General features: G+C 40.0%; 1 protein-coding gene across 11 annotated transcripts in view; it reads left to right on the top strand.

Annotated features, from left to right (window-relative positions):
• ST3GAL3 (ST3 beta-galactoside alpha-2,3-sialyltransferase 3) overlaps window positions 1–17,115 on the top strand; it is a 202,528-nt gene that overhangs the window by 63,819 nt on the left and 121,594 nt on the right. For all 11 annotated transcript variants that reach the window (XM_064147747.1, XM_064147746.1, XM_064147745.1 and 8 more), the window contains one exon: window positions 13,767–13,859. In XM_064147747.1, the coding sequence (XP_064003817.1) occupies window positions 13,767–13,859 (93 nt within the window). The remainder of the gene's footprint in view (window positions 1–13,766; window positions 13,860–17,115) is intronic.

Below are 17,115 nucleotides of genomic sequence, written 5' to 3'. Positions count from 1 at the left end.
GTTTCTGCCGTGAAATCTGCCTGTATTTTATCATCGTGGGACTCAGGCTCAAACAATTTTGTGTTTTTATTTTGATGAATTAGAAGAAGGAGAGAATAGGATTTGTGCTGTTGAAAAGTGTAAACGTGTTTCAGTGCTCAGCCTCGGAACTCTGCTTTAGCTTGTATGCCAAACATCTTAGAAAGTCACTCCTCTCATTTGCCATGAGATCCTCCTTCTGATGTAGAACTGATGTTTAGTGAAATTAGGGGTCACAAGATGAAGGAAGGTCTGATTAATTGGGCTGTTCACAGTTCTTTGAGACAAACTTCATTTCATTCTCTGACTCATAGTGGTTACTGTGGCAGTTTAGATGTTGGTCGGATGGCCTTTTCAGACAAGCAGCTGCTCTTTGAAGTGAAAAAAAGAAAAGAAGTTATTTTGTCAGAAGAGCATTCACTAGAACAATGTATGAAGTCAACAGGAGAGCTTCTTTGGGTAGCTGTGCAGCTGTTCTTACAGTTAAGACTTCTGGCTATTTTTCATTACTACTGGATTTCTCTTAGTGTTTTGAGGGCAAATGTAGTCACAGTATCTGAAAAGGTACTTCCAGGTCAGAGTTATGTTCTCCATTTAAAGTGAAGTTTCTGGAGGAAACATTTTCCTCCCAACATGTAGTCTTCATCTTCTGAAGATTTCAGTGTGGTACATAGTGGATTAATTGATATAAGTTGGTGAAGACAGCTTTTTTTTGGACTGCTGCTTTGGAAAGAAGAGTGAGAAAAATTAAAAGTCTGTGTACAGTGTTCTGTAAAACCACTGTTAAACCACTTTTCCCAGCTGCACAGTCACCTCTACATAGCATCTAAAGCTCTTACATTCTCTAACCAGTGGATTTTTCCTCTCAATTTCAATCAGGCTCAAGAAAAAAAAAATCCAAGCCCTTGCCAGAGCTTTCTTTTTCTTTGGTTGGGAGGAGTTAAATTGTTCTTCCTTCCCAAGCTGTCCAGATCTTCCAAAGAAAAGTTTAAAGGGCAGCACCCTCACTCCTGCAAAGTGAGGAAAGAAACTGAAAAGTGAGGGTGTTGTGAACTGTGCTTGCTGAAGATTTGCTATCAGGTACCTCTGAGAGATTTTTCCAAGTAGGTTTCATTCCCCTAAGGATCGGTCTCTCTCAGCTGCCTTTACAATAGACCTGCTACCTGACAGAAAATTGTCAGACCAAGGATTCACCTGCCTTAATGTCTTGTTTCAGAGTGCTTCCTAGATGTGTTTAGGGAAAGAGAAAAATACACCAACATGAAGCAATCTTTGCTCCAGTGTTCCTCTCTGGCTTCCAAGGAAGGGAAGCTTTGGTATTCCAAAGTTCGGATGCTGATACACCTCTTAATAGCTTTTGATTCCACTTATACCTGTTGCTTCTGTCACACGCTGATGTAAAGAAACCTACTGATTGACTAGAGAGCATCCAGCAGAGGGGTATGAGGATGATTAGGGGACAGGAGGGCATGGCTTATGAGGAGAGGCTGAGGGACTTGGGGCTTTTTAGTCGGGAGAAAAGAAGACTTAGAGGGGATTTGATAGATGTTTATAAGTATCTGAAAGCTGGCCAGGAGTGGGGGAACAGGCTCTGCTCACTGCTCCCTGGGATAGAACAAGGAGCGGTGGTTGTAAGTTGCAGCAAAAGAGGTCCCGCCTCAACACAAGGGGGAACTTCTTTACTGTAAGGGTCCCAGAGCACTGGAACAGGCTCCCCAGAGAGGTTGTGGAGTCTCCTTCTCTGGAGACTTTCAAGGCCTATCTGGATGTGTTCCTCTGTCATCTGTGCTAGACTGTATTGTCCTGCTCTGGCAGGGGGGTTAGACTTGGTGATCTTCTTGGGTCCCTTCCAACCCCTGATATCCTCTGATCCTGTGAAAGCAGTGCTTCCTTCCAGTCACACTTCTCCTGTCTTTACGATATTTTTGGTTGATGTTCCAATGATATGGGAAATAGTGAACAAGAAATCGTTGTTGATCGTTTCCCGTAGCATTCTGCTGTGCCGGTGTGCTCTCACAGCAAGCTGAACGCTCTGCATGTCTCTGACATGATGAGTTCTGTGGCCTGGCTGTGTTCTGCAGTGAATTGAACAATATTTTTTAGAAGGAAGACCTGGTGGTTAAAACCTGATTATATCATTTGGCATTTAAAACAGCTGAGCGCTGGATTTTGGCATTCAAATATGCCAAACTGTAGTGTCCATAGATGTAAAAATACTTTTGGCTATGATGTTTTATGAATTCTTAGGTGATCTTTTTTTTGCCACCACTCCCACCCACCCTCTGCCCCAGTAGGCTGTGAGGAAGTATTTTTGCTTTCGGATATACAAATCCCTACTAGTCTGAACAGGGGATTCCTGGATTCTAATTGGGTTGAATTATTTATTCTCATCTCCTCAGGACCTACACTGCTGGATTCATTACACTACAAGTAGAAAAACACTGTTCCTGATCCAAAGAAAGCATTGTCCATTTGTAGATTTAACAGATGAGGGTTGGTGATGAAGACTTAAGGGTTATAGCAACAAAATTATGACATTTCAATTTATCTTTTTACATTCCTTCATTTGGCCAAAAATGGATGTGGTAGGTGAGTGTTTTATTTCCCATCAGACTTTTAATTGCCTCACTTTTTATGGGCATTGGACTAGAAGTGGGGTTTGAGAGGTATTTAAACTGAGAGTCGCAGCATTTAATTTTTGCAGGTTTTGTGAGTTCTGTGTTCTAATATTAGAGAGCAGTAGCATTTGTGACTTTGGGGAAACAGGGTTTATTTAGATATACTTTAGACAGTGTTTTTTTCAGAAAGCAGTTCAGGTAGGAATCCCAACTGGCTCCTGAGGGAGTTTTTATTGATTACTGAGTCCTAACACATCCAGTCTCCTAAAAAGTGACTGTTCTCCATTGCACCATCTTTGCTTCTTATATGTCAACCCAGAATGTTGAAATATATTGCTGAGGACAGAAACACGTAATACTTGATCTGTAGAAACAAGAATAAATAATTCCTGAATGTATATTAGTGACTTTTTTTAACATAGATTATCAACGACTTCTTTTATCATTATGTTACAAGTTTCTCTGTCCAAAGATTAATGAGTACTCAAACTCAGAGAGCAGTCATCTTAGATTTTAAATTTCTTTCTTTCTTTGGTAAACAGCTGTGAAAACAAAATTTCTGTCTTTTGTGTCTTTTTTGTTTAGTCTACCAATTGGTGTTTCAGCCAGTTGTTCTCCTTTCCATGTTTCTTTGAAAACACAAACCAACCTTCAAATGAAGTGATTTCTTTACTCTTATCTGTGTCTGTTTGAACACAACTCTGCTTTTTCTCCATGCTACTAGTCTTAGAGGTAAGATGTGAAAGAAACAGATTTTTTTAAAGGAGTAAGTTTATAAAAGCTAAAGAAGATCAGGAGATCAGGGATATTACTCAATTCCTGGAGGAGTATGCAGCATGAGGTCACATACAAAATGTGCCATGGAATTTTCGTGGATTTTTTTAATCTACATCCTTTGAACCTAGTTGTATAAACTCTTCATTAAGCTTCTTTATTTGTTTATTTGAAACAAACAGAGAAAAACTTTCTAGCTTGAGAACATCTGATTCTTTTGTCCTCAAGGAGCCTAAGATGTTTTAGGATCTGATAAAAGGTTATTAATTGAGAGGCTCCAGGCAGGATTGTTAAATTCTATAAACTACGAGAGATGGTACAATGATATAATCCTTTCTGATAGAGAAATCACTTACAGCTGTATTTCTTAAGATGTTTATGTATTTAGCGCCGCAGAGACTAATCTGAAGTTACTTCTTCTGCCTAGTGATCTAATTCCTAGTATGTCAAAGACCAGGAATGGAATTTAGTAAGAAAAGAGGGTCGTTTGCCTTTTCTGTGGATGGAGACCTCTTCAATGTGCTTGTGCAAAGATGCCATTTCACCAAGGGTGAATGGCATTGCCAGTGCTAGCAGCTCTCAGCACCCCTCTGCTCAGCATGACTTGCTTAAAAAAGCTTTGGGTTGGGTCTTCATTCAGGGCTGTGGAAGTGGGTCATGGGTTTCAGTGGAATTTCTGTAAAACTGTTTTCCTGAGCCACTTTAACACAGCCTAATGTTCTTCAGCTGGTGTTCTTGAGTAGTCAAAATAAATAAATAAAAATGTGTTGATTATCTTTGCTGCTAAGAAATTAATTTCCTAAGAAGCCAAGATTTTCAGTGGAGAAGCAGAACAGGACTTTTTTTAGCATGCATTTAGCATTCTTAGGAAGAGGGATTTGAGCCATCATTCCTCCTATTCAGTCATCCAGCCTCCTTGAGAAATTTGCTTACATACTGAAGTAACAGTTGAAAATATTTACATCTGTTTAGTTGGCTATAGTGTGATAAATGCACTTCCTGTCTCAGTGTAAGCACTCTGCTTCTCTTCTTTCTACCTCCTCATTCTTTTCTTTGGTTTTTCCTCAGCTGGAACTAGAAAAATAGCAAATATCACATGATCAGGCCATGTAATTCTTTGAACCCACGTTTGTAAAGTTCTGACAGAGCTATAATCACAGTTCCTTAAACTTCTCAGTGATTCCTGACCCACCGTGCTTCTGTTGAACCTGAAGCTCCAGCCGCGTACCAAGAGGAGAGTTCATCAGTTCATCTTGTTTCCATGGTGTCTTGCACTCAAGAAGATTCCAGCTGTCAAAATGATGTGATGATCATGACTCTACTTAAAAAATCAGATGTGCAAATACATTTTTTTAGTCCCTTGCTGGGAGCTGACTACTATATATGTGAAGCCTGCTGCTGCTATTAGAGGCTGCTCTTGCTGAATAGCTCTAACTGAAGAAGACTGAGAGAGCTGCATCACCAGACCTGCTGAAGGAGTCCTCCCATGACTTTAAGTGAACTGGTAGTGTTTGCTGTGAGGATAACAGTCAGTAATGAAGGAGAGACTTGATGAGGCACTCATATCCTCCTCAAATGGTTTTTATGGCTTTACAAACTTATATTATAAAAAAGCATGTTGAGGACTGGAAGCTGTGTTAGGCCATAAGTGATGTATAAAACAAGGTTGGAAAATCTGTGACCTTAATTAAAATATAAACATATTATACACCCTAGCCACTCTGGTTATGTCTCCACTGGTGTCTTATTTAGAGCAGTCCTGTGATTTTGAAGCAGTTATTTTTCCCTGTGTGCTGATTGAAATGCAGCCCTGGACATATCTGGGGAAACTAAACTGAATGCTGTATTCCTGGGGTCTATGAGATGCAGCAATATTTAACTGGGGATGTGAGTCTCTAAACTAAATCTTGGCCTTTTTGCCAGCACTGAGCCCATGTAATCTGGGAATCTGACTGGAATCTTATCTGAATTTAGTATGGTGTGGGTATGGAGTCTCAGCATTAACTGCTTGGATTTAGTCACCTGCCCTTTTTTGATCTGCCTAATTACTTGTGAATATAATTTAATTATTATTTTATAGTAACCACTATGTTTTATATGTCTTTAATTTCATATTCTCATCACATCTTCTATTCATTCTTCAGGTATCATGACATGCACTTTATAGATATTTGACTAGTTATTTTGGACCAAAGAGAATGAAACCTCAAGGCAGAAGGTCAACCTAGAGAGTACATTGCCAAAGAACTTATTTTTCTCGTTTAAAAACATGTAAAAATACATATATTTTGTGTGCCAGAGAAATCTGTCATCAAATAAGATGGTCTCTTTAAAATTCAGAATTTAAATTCCATGTGGAAGATCACGCAGTAAAATCTATCTCTTAAAGTACATTTTGTAGTATTCAATTACGCAGCCTTAGTTGCAGACTTTTTTTTTAAGAAGTCTAAACACCAAGTTTGTGTTACTAATTTATTTTTATTAAAGCAGATTTAGATGGCAGTCATATGAGGATGACATGCTGTCCCCAATCAAGACATGATGAAGGAATTAACCATGGTGATGTTTTCATATTTGAGATTAAAAGATGACACACATCTGCCAAGTGCAAGCAGAAGGGGAAATCTTGTTACTTTTTCTGAATCCTCTGAAAGCAACTGGATTTTTAACTTACCCAAACTGTGAAATTTTGTTAAGATTGATAGCTACAAAACAGTGTATGGGAGCACAGAATTTCTTGAGAATTCATGACGTGAACCAGTCTCATAAGAAAAAAAGTCAGAAAGATTTTATTTCAGTGGAATAAGATAATCGCTGTACTTTAACTTCACCCTCATGCAGGCCCTTGTTTAAAAACTGCAGATGTTTACAGTTACTGAGTATGAATTGCTTCCCTTATTTACTCTGGATAAATTTATTATCTCACTGGGTTTTTCCTGCACAAAATCTGAGCAAAATATAAAGGTTCAGAGTGTTGTCTAATTATATCCTTTCTGCTGTCCCCACTAGCTCTTTAACTGCCTCCGCACAGCTGATGCTTTCACTGTGGCTAAGGCACATGAGAATCAGGAGCTGGAATAACATGTTTTGAACTGGAAGATGTAGAAGAGATTTGCACCTTTGTGCTGTAACAGTCACTGTAACTCTTGCTGGCTCACTGCAATAGCTTTCTATCTTTGTGTTTTTTTGATTGGACTTCATGATCCCCAGGGTCTTTTCCAACTTGACTGTTCCTGTGATCAGGATAGCCAGGCTCATGAATGGAGCTATGGAGCTAGTGAGAAGAAGCTATGTACTAGTTGAGTGCTAAGAAAGTGAAACCATTTGGTTTGTTGCATAGTTCTTGACTTGTCCATTGTAAGCAGTGTTCAGGATTGTAGAATGAGAACCAAAGACAAGCTTTTGTGATTCTGTGCACCATGTTTTGATAACTTGTCAGGCAGCTTGTGCAGGATGTGTTTTCAGCAATACCATTTCTTCCATATGGAAATAAACACAATCAAAGAAGTAGAAATATATGCAGCAGTGTAGTGAGTACTTTGTCATAAAACATGAAGGAGATGCTTATACATATGCTCTGGTTTGGTAACTTTTTCTTTGTTCTAGAACTGTGCAGTTACTGTACTACCAACTGTAGCATGATTTTAGTCAGCTGGATTTGAAGAGTGTATAGTTCTCTATAGGACACTTCATGCAGGATGTTTTGCCATTCGATTTATGCAAAAGCATTCTCTGCAAGATCAGTGAATCTGGCAGGAAAAAAAAACACAGAGCAAATGTATATATCTCAAACTATGTTAGGTTGCATGTTTGCATGTGAGAGCAGATTAGTGAACAGCAAGGCTGTATCTAACCCTACTCTTAAGTATTTTGCATTGAGTTATACCTTAGTGCCATGGTCTAGTTGACTGGATAGGGCTGGGTGCTAGGTTGGACTGGATGATCTTGGAGGTCTCTTCCAACCTGGTTGATTCTGTGATTCTAATACAGGTATATGGTGGTGAGTGTGCTGTCTGTGACAGTGGGTACTGTGTAATCTGAAGAAGCCAAGTAAGTAAAACATGTCCTTAGGTAGATTTAAAATATAGGGTGCCCATTTTGAGTTTTGTGTAGCCTGCTGATTCAGTGTGACTGGAAGAAAGGGGATGAACAAATGGTGAATGATAGGAGATGTCAGCAACAACTGGTTTACAAGAATTGTTCTGCCTCCGGCACTCTGGATCTTGAACATCATCACATCCAAGAAATGTTAACAGCTCAGGCCCTCAGGCTGTAGCAGCTTCGACTATCGTTGTGGTTTTGTAATTGACAGCATCAGGATATGACTCCAATTGGTATTCTGTGCCACTCAGACCGCATGGAGATTTCAGCCTACTATTCTTTTGCAGAAGCACCACGATGGGCATCTGAGTGACATTTAAATTTGATAATGAAAGAGCCTTTAAATCAGAAAAGAGAAAAATGCCTGTGTTTGTGGCATAAGATATTTTCTGACCACTGAGGTCTTCGGAGAAAGGCCTGCTGTTGAAATAGTTGGCCAAGTTTGCCAGCAATGACTCACTACCATGATGGCTGCAGATAAATTCTAGTTGTTTTGTACTTATTATTAAAGATTTGGTGTTAGATGTTTCTCTGTGTTGCTTAAACAATAAAAATCTGACAACACTTAGGTTTCCTTGATAAAGATTAAGATTTCTCACATTTCTTCATATCTAAAATGCTGCAACAAGCTGTGATCTGTTGTGCTGGTTTGAGGCTAATTGGAATATTTTAATGAGAAAAAATAGATTATAGGCTGTGAAAAGAAAACAGTTGTGGTGTCTACTTCACTCACAAGTTTGCTGAGATGTATAAAAGCAAGGACACAAGTATAGATAAGAGTGTCTTTTGGTGTCTGTGTTTCTCCCTGCGCTTCTGATGTTCTGCTTGCATCTGTGTAATCCAACTAATCATTGTGCTCCTAACACCTGCTTGCTGATCCTTCCAACTCACCTTGCACGTAAGGCAGATTCTAGGATAAGAGTGGGGGGTGGAAAGAAAGTGGAAAGATGATTTGGAGCCCGTCCTGGAGACTTGTCATGGAAGCTAGCAGAGCCCTTTTGCAGGCCCCAGTTGTGCACAGGACAGCGACTCACATGACGGCCAAGACATCACAAAAACCAAAACAATATTTCTATCTGCTGTTCTAGCAGCTACAGGGCCTCTGAGAAAATTCCTCCCACAGAGAGGTAAAAGGTAAACATTGGCTATGTTTTGAGTCAGGGACCTTGGTTCCCACAGCTCGCTGGACACCTGTTAGGGGCTGACCCCTGGGTGGTGCTACAGGTTATTTGTGGGAAGAATTGTCCAATTGTATGAATTGATGATAATTTTGTACCAATCTGTACAATTAACGTAAAATTGCCTGAACTGGCTGAACACACCTCTTTTGAACACTATAAAAATGCTGCATTTGCCTTGATTGAGCACCTCTAGCCCTCTTGCTCTCAACCCTGCTCTCCTCCTGAACGACACTGTGATGGTTTGGGCTCTTACCCACCCCCCACACTTTTGAATTTGCCCCAGCTAACTCGGACGGCCTCTGGGAATATAAATGAAGCTATTTATTTTACAGCAGCAAATATACAAGCAGCTATTTACAATATATACAGTTATATACAGAAATATACAAAGGATAAACAATACAGAAGCACAACTCCCCTCCCAGACACCTGAGTCCCCAGGAGGGGCTCTCAAACCACCCCAACACCTCCCCTTGCCCTCTCAACCTTACCCCAGTTCTCAGGAAGAAGAGAGGTGCAGCCAAGAGGTTAGGGAGCAAGGTTAGTGGGAGCAGGGTTAATGAGATGTGACTGGGTCTGAAGGCAAAGGCAGAATGAAAGACAAAATGGAGAATGTTTTACTTCTTCTTCCCAGAGTTCTCAGCGTGACTGTGAGAGAAGGAGACACAACTGTTTACTTTTTCACTGCCCATTATCTAGTTCTTTTACCAAAACATTCCAGCTTGCTTCAAACTAGCACAATCCACCCCTGTCTACTTCGCTCAGAGTATCGCTGAGAATTATCCGTTCTAATCTAAACAAATATTTACAATAAAACAATATATATATATATACAAGTTCAGTTCACACTTCAATCAGATGTAGGTGATTCAAAAGCTCAGAACAGGGACTCCCAGGTGACGTTGGGTTCGTGCTCATGTACTGTAGATTTCTGGTAGATTCTTCCAGTGTTGGGCGCCGATGGTACCTAGAACAGAAAACTCCTAACAGCTCGTATTAGACACTGAATTTAAACTCTCTCAGCTAAAGTTAGATTTCTCTGTGGAATACACTGGATTTCACCATTCTCCTGCATTACCCAATATGTATGACCAGGACCTTCAGCAGACACGTCCAAGTCTGTTGCTGTTCAGGCCTTTCTGGCATCGCTCGGCAGCACTGAAAATTACGTCCAGCTCGGCACGAACTCGGCACGAACTCCGCAGTGCCCGATGCTCATCGGCCTCGGAGTCCAGGACCGGCAGGAGGCTCGGACAACGCGCCCTGAAATTCTTAAATACTTTGAAACCCTGCTGAACTGCATTTGGACAGTGAGTAACTGACAAACTCTTTACTCAGAGACTGAATAATCTCTCTGGAATCAAAGAACTCTCTTAAAATCACAGACTCTCTTCATTTTAACCATTTTCTATTTAATCTGCAACCACCAATCAAGAACTTACGTGGGATAGTTATACATAAGTTTGGGGAAGGGGATTTTTAGTGTTTTAGTAATAAATCATTTAACCTTCTTTTGTAAATCGGCCTCGCGTGTTACTCCCCATAAATTCCCCTAAAACTCCATTCCACAACAGGACTCTGATTTCTGGGAGGGGTACTGTGTTTCTGTATTACTTTTAACTTGTGTATTTCTGTGTATAGCTGTAAATGTTTTTCATATATTGTAAATATCTGCTTGTGTATTGTGCTAAGTTATGCATATGAACCTTTATTCCTTAACTGGGCTGCCCAGGGAGGTATTGGAGTCGACGTCCCTGGAGCTGTTCAAGGCAAGATTGGACGTGGCACTTGGTGCCATGGTCTAGCCTTGAGCTCTGTGGTAAAGGGTTGGACTTGATGATCTGTGAGGTCTCTTCCAACCCTGATGATACTGTGATAACTTCTAGCTGACTGAGTCTAGTCTGGTGAATTTGTGTGAGAGGGTGGGTAACTCCCAAACCATCACATCTGTACACTCTGCTGTCCCTTTTGACTGTCTCAGAAAGGGATATGTATTAGTACAATTAAAGCACTGTGTTCCATCAGAAGGTGCCTATCCTTCCTGTGCCTATTTTTAAAGAGATCCTATGGGAGTCAGAGCACAAATCATTCAGTACAAGTCTTCAGGATTCAAACTTGTGTATTCTCACATCTTAGGTGCTTTCTCATTTAGAGAGCTGGCTAACAGATATACAGAGATAACATTTACCACAAATGTGCCCAGCCTTGGGCAAAGGAACAGAAGAGGAGCAAAACTTCCTCCTTTCCCACCCTTGGTACTTGGATCCATTAAGCATATCCTCAAGTGTCCTATTTGATTTTCTCCATTTGTTTTAGCCTGGAGAAGAGAAGGCTCAGGGGAGGCCTTATTGCTGTCTACAACTCTGTGAAGGGAGGTTGTGGCCAAGTGGGGGTTGGTCTCTTCTGCCAGGCACCCAGTGACAGAACAAGGGGACAGAGTCTCACCTGTGCCAGGGCAGGTTTATGCTGGATGTTAGGAAGAAGTTCTTTGCAGAAAGAGTGATTGGCCATTAGAATGGTCTGCCTGGGGGAGTGGTGGAGTCACCACTCCTGAAAGTGTTCAAAAAAAGACTGGATGTGGCACTTGGTGCCATGTTTTAATTGGTCAGATAATGTTGGCTGATTATAATATCACCTATAGAAACTGAATTTGTGGATCTTGGTTGTGATAGACAATATTACACTTGTATCTATCTCTCCATGTCTGCGTGAGTTATTTAGAGAAAATTAAACTTTGGTGTAAATAACTGACAGTATAAGCAGCCAGATGTATTGTTTTGCCATCCTATAGATGAGGAGTTGTGATAGTAAAATATTACATGTGTTGGCCAAAGCTATGCAGGAAATCTGTGACAGAATTTGGTCCATATTTTTAAGCTTTTTGTGGGGCTTTTCATTTGAAAAGGTCTTAAGAAATTAATGCCTACAGTGACTTTTTATTTTCACCAATTTATTTCTTCTTCTTCCAGCTGCTGAAAGTTTGTATTTTTATTCAGCAGAAATAGATTTCATTCTTTAATAGCTCTAGATTCAGGTGCTTTTGTACTTCATGTGGCTAATTGTAAATTTGGCTATCCATGCTTGAGCGTGTCCAGAGAAGGGCGACGAGGCTGGTGAGAGGCCTTGAGCACAGCCCTACGAGGAGAGGCTGAGGGAGCTGGGATTGTTTAGCCTGGAGAAGAGGAGGCTCAGGGGTGACCTTATTGCTGTCTACAACTACCTGAGGGGTGGTTGTGGCCAGGAGGAGGTTGCTCTCTTCTCTCAGGTGACCAGCCCCAGAACGAGAGGACACAGCCTCAAGCTACACCAGGGGAAATTTAGGCTGGAGGTGAGGAGAAAGTTCTTCACTGAGAGAGTCATTGGACACTGGAATGGGTTGCCTGGGGAGGTGGTGGAGTCGCCGTCCCTGGAGCTGTTCAAGGCAGGATTGGATGTGGCACTTGGTGCCATGGTCTAGCCTTGAGCTCTGTGGTAAAGGGTTGGACTTGATGATCTATGAGGTCTCTTCCAACCTTGGTGATACTGTGCTACTGTGATTTACTGATCACCCAGCTGGAACTGGCTAGTGATCTTCTAGGAGATGACCCAGGACCAGTACAAGAGGGATAGTTGCTACCAATTTGGCGTGGAGTTACTGTCATTCAGATATGTAATTTTGCCAGCCAGAATTCTGTGTGCACTACTGCTTAAGTTCCTCTACAACTTGTTCTTCAGCTCAGGAGTCCACTCACTTGAAACTTTGAATCCATACTCGTTGCATTTAGCAGTAGTTTGCTAGTTAACTGATACCAGTGATGTACATGTTGGAGATGCCTGCATGATTGTGATAATAATGGGGTCCTCAAAATCATGTTTGTGGGTCTGCTGTATAGATACACACTGTCATCTTTATTTGACTGCTGCTGTTGATTCACCAGTAGGAAAATAAAAACTTTCATTGCTTGCCTGCTTCTAATGAAATGATAGAACAAATACAGTACTATCAGTTGGCTCTTTGCACTTGTTAATACTTGCAGCTTCCACTTAATGTTGAACATGTAACCTCTTTTTTTGTTGTTGAAGGAGTGTTGTTAATTCTCATACTGTAACTGACATTAAGGTATCTTACTCTGCTGTGAAAGCACAAGTTAGTTAACCCCTGTAATGTTTTCAGGAAAAGGATGAATGTAAAAATTTTACTTGTGGTGAGCAGGGACACAAAATGTTTTTTTCCAGGTCAATCTGTGGTAAAAGGATGTACAGGATTTAAATCACTTTTCTTCTTAATCTTGTTTTTTTTCACGAAGTATAAATGGAAAAATGCACCAAATAATCTAAATTTGGCCCTGAAATCACTGGGCAAGCTGGATTAAGACACATCTCAACAGAATGGCAACAATGTTATCTGTTCCGAATATTGGAAGCATTCATCCCTTGATGATAGCCTGATAGAACTGCTCACCAGTTTCTTTCAAATTCTTTAAAGATATCTTCAAAGGGGAAATTTAGGCTTGAGGTGAGGAGAAAGTTCTTCACCGAGAGAGTGATTGGATACTGGAATGGGCTGCCCGGGGAGGTGGTGGAGTCGCCGTCCCTGGAGCTGTTCAAGGCAAGGTTGGACGTGGCACTTGGTGCCATGGTCTAGCCTTGAGCTCTGTGGTAAAGGGTTGGACTTGATGATCTATGAGGTCTCTTCCAACCTTGGTGATACTGTGATACTGTGTGATACTTTTCTATAATTATAACTTTGTTCATTCTTTAGAAAAATAGCCAAAATTGTGTTTGTGTTTTCTTCCTTTCATAATGTTGAAGTCTAAAATGCTATTTTGATTTTTTTTACTTCTGTGAGTCGTACCTTCCCACTGAGGAAAATCTTTTAGCAGAACTGGTGCGTATAAGTGATATTTCACTTTCACCATGCCCTTTGCTTGTCATTCTCCTGTGATGCGATACTGCAAGACATAAATATTCATCTGTGTTTGCTGTTGTTCCTCACAGCTGTTTTTCAGAGAAGCTGTAAGGAAAAATTCACTTCAGGTAATTGTAAAAGTTGGTTCATAGCCAGGGGAGACCTGACTTTCTGATTTTTCCACAGGCCTCCAGAACTGGCATCAAAGTATGCAAATTTCTCTGAGGGAGTGTGCAAGCCTGGTTATGCATCAGCGCTCATGACTGTCATTTTCCCTAAGTAAGTAATTACTGGTTGTTCTTTTCCCTCTTCCTTTGATGGCTTCTCACCCTTCAAGATAAGTGATCTGCTAAGTGTCTTGAAAAGTGTCATTATGATTGGTTCAAGGGAGACCAGTATTGGAATTCTGGGCTATACGAGTGGTCAGTGGCAATGACTTAATTGATTGCAGCCTGACTTGCTTGGCCAAAGAGTAGAGAGTTCTGTGTATTTAATAACTGAGCAAATTACATTTTCAGTTTGTGACACAGATGTGTGGTCAAGCTCAGTGCTAGTACCACATCCTTAGGAAGCTTCAGTCATGAAGTGACAGCTTAAGATGTCTGGAGTGATAAATTGTGGTCTTTGGTTGGTTATTTTTTTCACTTGAAAGAAGAGAGTAGAGCATCCCTCAGGTACCTGCAGGCTTTGCAATAGTGTTTTACAAAGAATCTAAGACATGTTATTAGCAGGTGCTGCATCTTACTGTGTTGAGTAGGTATTGATAGCTTAAGTGTTACTAGTTTCTTCAGAATTAGTTTCCCTCTGTGCAGGTGGGAAGCTGCAGTACTGTTCAACAGCAGAATGTAATCATAACACTGAGACCTTTAAATTTGGCTTATGGCTTTCTCTTATGCACCAGGTGGCTTCTGCATTTCAAGGAGTCTGTAGACTTGCTGGAAGACAGTTCAGACAGTTCAGGAGATAGATTAGCAAGAACATTATACTGTTGAGGCTCGAGTATCTCAGTTTGCTTCATCAAATGGAAAACTGGACTGAGTGGCTATTTGACCTTTGTACAACCTTCTAATGCATGTGGAAAAGTTGGCAAAATGGATCATAGACTTTTTAACACAAGAAGTACTTTTCTTTTGAGGAAGTATTCTGTGACTTGCACATAGAGCACATGGAGAGATTAGGTTGTGTGACAGTGGCCTTCAGGCCAAGCCTGAAACTGGTGGTGTCTTCCATCTGGTTTTGTTGGCAAACACGGTAGCTGTGAACTTCAAATTATTGAAAGTAAAAAGTCTTGTAAGCAGCAGATACTACAGCCAAAACTTAAAACCAAAACAAAACACTGAGTGATGAGACTATGCTCTCCATCACCAGCATAAAACAAACAATTATCAGTATGATCTTCTGTGTGAATTTTGCAACTCTGGTTAGAACATAAATAAATCCTGGAAGGGAAGGAAGATACATTATTGTCCTTTTCTTTTAAGAACTTTCTGAGTGCTTCCAAATCTGGTTTTGTGTGCATAGTAAATGTAAATACTATAGAAGAGAAATAGAATGTAGTTTAACTGTAGTAAGATGGCTGAAGCTGAAGCCTTCCTTTATACAACTGAAATCTAACTTCTCTTCCCATGGCATGGCTGTTGTTACATATTGAATCTGCAGTGATAAATGGTATACACTAAAGAAGCCTGTTTAGTTCAGTTGTTAAGGCCAGAAAAATACCATTAGTAGTCCCCTATTTTGAGCTGTTTCCATGCACAGGATATGATGTTTTCACATTTAATCACAGATAATTAGTGTGATTTAAAGATTTCAGCTGATGAAGAAGCTGATAATGTGCTGTGTTATTCCCATGGATGAACTCATTGTTGCAAAGATATTAGTCTTACTTAAATTTATCTTAGACTTTGGCTTCGAGAGTGACATTTTCTGCTAGAATCCAAAATGTTACTTATTTTCCCCCTCAGTAGCCACTTGCAGATTACTCTTCTACCAGTAGCTAACAGCATTGAACTAAAACCATGCAAAGAGGCAGTAACTTGTCTCTAGTCTAACAAGGTGGTTGTTGTCTTGATAAGTTGAAAAATTGTATTCATACTTCTAAAAACACCATCAATGGTAATTTATGTTCCATAGCTTCTCTAATAGGAACCCTAAACCTTACTAAGGTTGACTTTTTATTTTTCAAGACATCCTTTAATTCTTTATTGATTAAGTTCAATGTCAAACATTTAATTATTTCTGTCAAACATATAATTATATCACTTAGAACTCATGTAAGGATGGCTGACCAGTAGCTCTGCAAAGAATTCCTTGCTACACTTAAGATTCTTTATTTTCTACAACTTTTCTTGTATTCAAAGACTATGCAAAGCTAACATTATGAAGACAAGTATCAGAATTTAGTATTTGGAACTCTAAAGGCCAAATTATGTTGCTTGCTGATTTAGTTGTGCCAGGGTAGGTATAGGCTGGATATTAGGAAGAAGTCCTTCACAGAGAGAGTGATTTGCCATTGGAATGGGCTGCCCAGGGAGGTGGTGGAGGCACCGTCCCTGGGGGTCTTCAAGAAAAGACTGGATGAGGCACTTAGTGCCATGGTTTAGTTGATTGGTTAGGGCTGGGTGATAGGTTGGACTGGATGATCTTGGAGGTCTCTTCCAACCTGGTTGATTCTATGATTCTATGATTAAACAATTTGAGCTGCATGATTTCTTATATTCTAGCTTTCATTTTTCAATTGCTTGTATCATTAGGAAAACATCATCTCTGTGGCTGACATTTTTTAGGCTTGGTCTTTGCCATAAAATTTGTGGTTTTGTCATTTTTTTTGTAAAGCTGTTTGGATGAAGTTGGTTTGGCTGTTTTCAAGCGTGGAAAAAAATGAACAAACGTTTTCTCATTCTAAAGATTTGTGACTTTTTAGTGCAATTTTAAATGTAAACAGTCAAAATATGATGGAAATAATTGGGATAGAATACATATTTTTCAGAGAATGTAACTCTTCTTAGTAAGCATTTCTTTAACACTGGAAATGTGAGTTTAGATTTTACCAGGCTAGAGCAGTGCTCTGAGAAATCTCAAAGTATAGTTGCTGGTAAAGAAGGACTAATTTTTGTTTAATTAAATTTTTTTTCTTTGCTTTTTACAAAGCTTTCACTCAATCAGTTCTCATTCTAGAAATGCTTGATGTCTTCATCAATAATCCTAGCTGGAAAAAAATCCTAGGTTAAGTGTGCAGATGATATGCTTATTGGAGAGTTCTAAATAAAGGATTAGTTACTTTTAGAGGACAATTTGGATTGCCTGATTTTAAATGGCCAGAGTCCAACAGAAGTTATGTTAATCCAATATGAAATAAGACATCTGGGTGGAACAAATGCGAACTATACCTTCAAGATAGGAATGTCTTGGAAGCAGACACAGAGAAAGCTGCATGTAATCTCAACAAAGTATCAGCTGAAATGCTGTTTGGGATTCTTATGTACCCGGATAGGTTGAGCAATTTTTTTTGTAGCATTGATTTAAACTGTAAAAC

The sequence above is a fragment of the Pogoniulus pusillus genome, chromosome 8 (assembly GCF_015220805.1).
Source record: "Pogoniulus pusillus isolate bPogPus1 chromosome 8, bPogPus1.pri, whole genome shotgun sequence".
Lineage (NCBI taxonomy): Eukaryota > Metazoa > Chordata > Aves > Piciformes > Lybiidae > Pogoniulus > Pogoniulus pusillus.
Note: the sequence above shows the minus strand (reverse complement) of the source record. Positions and strands in the feature narration are given on the sequence as shown.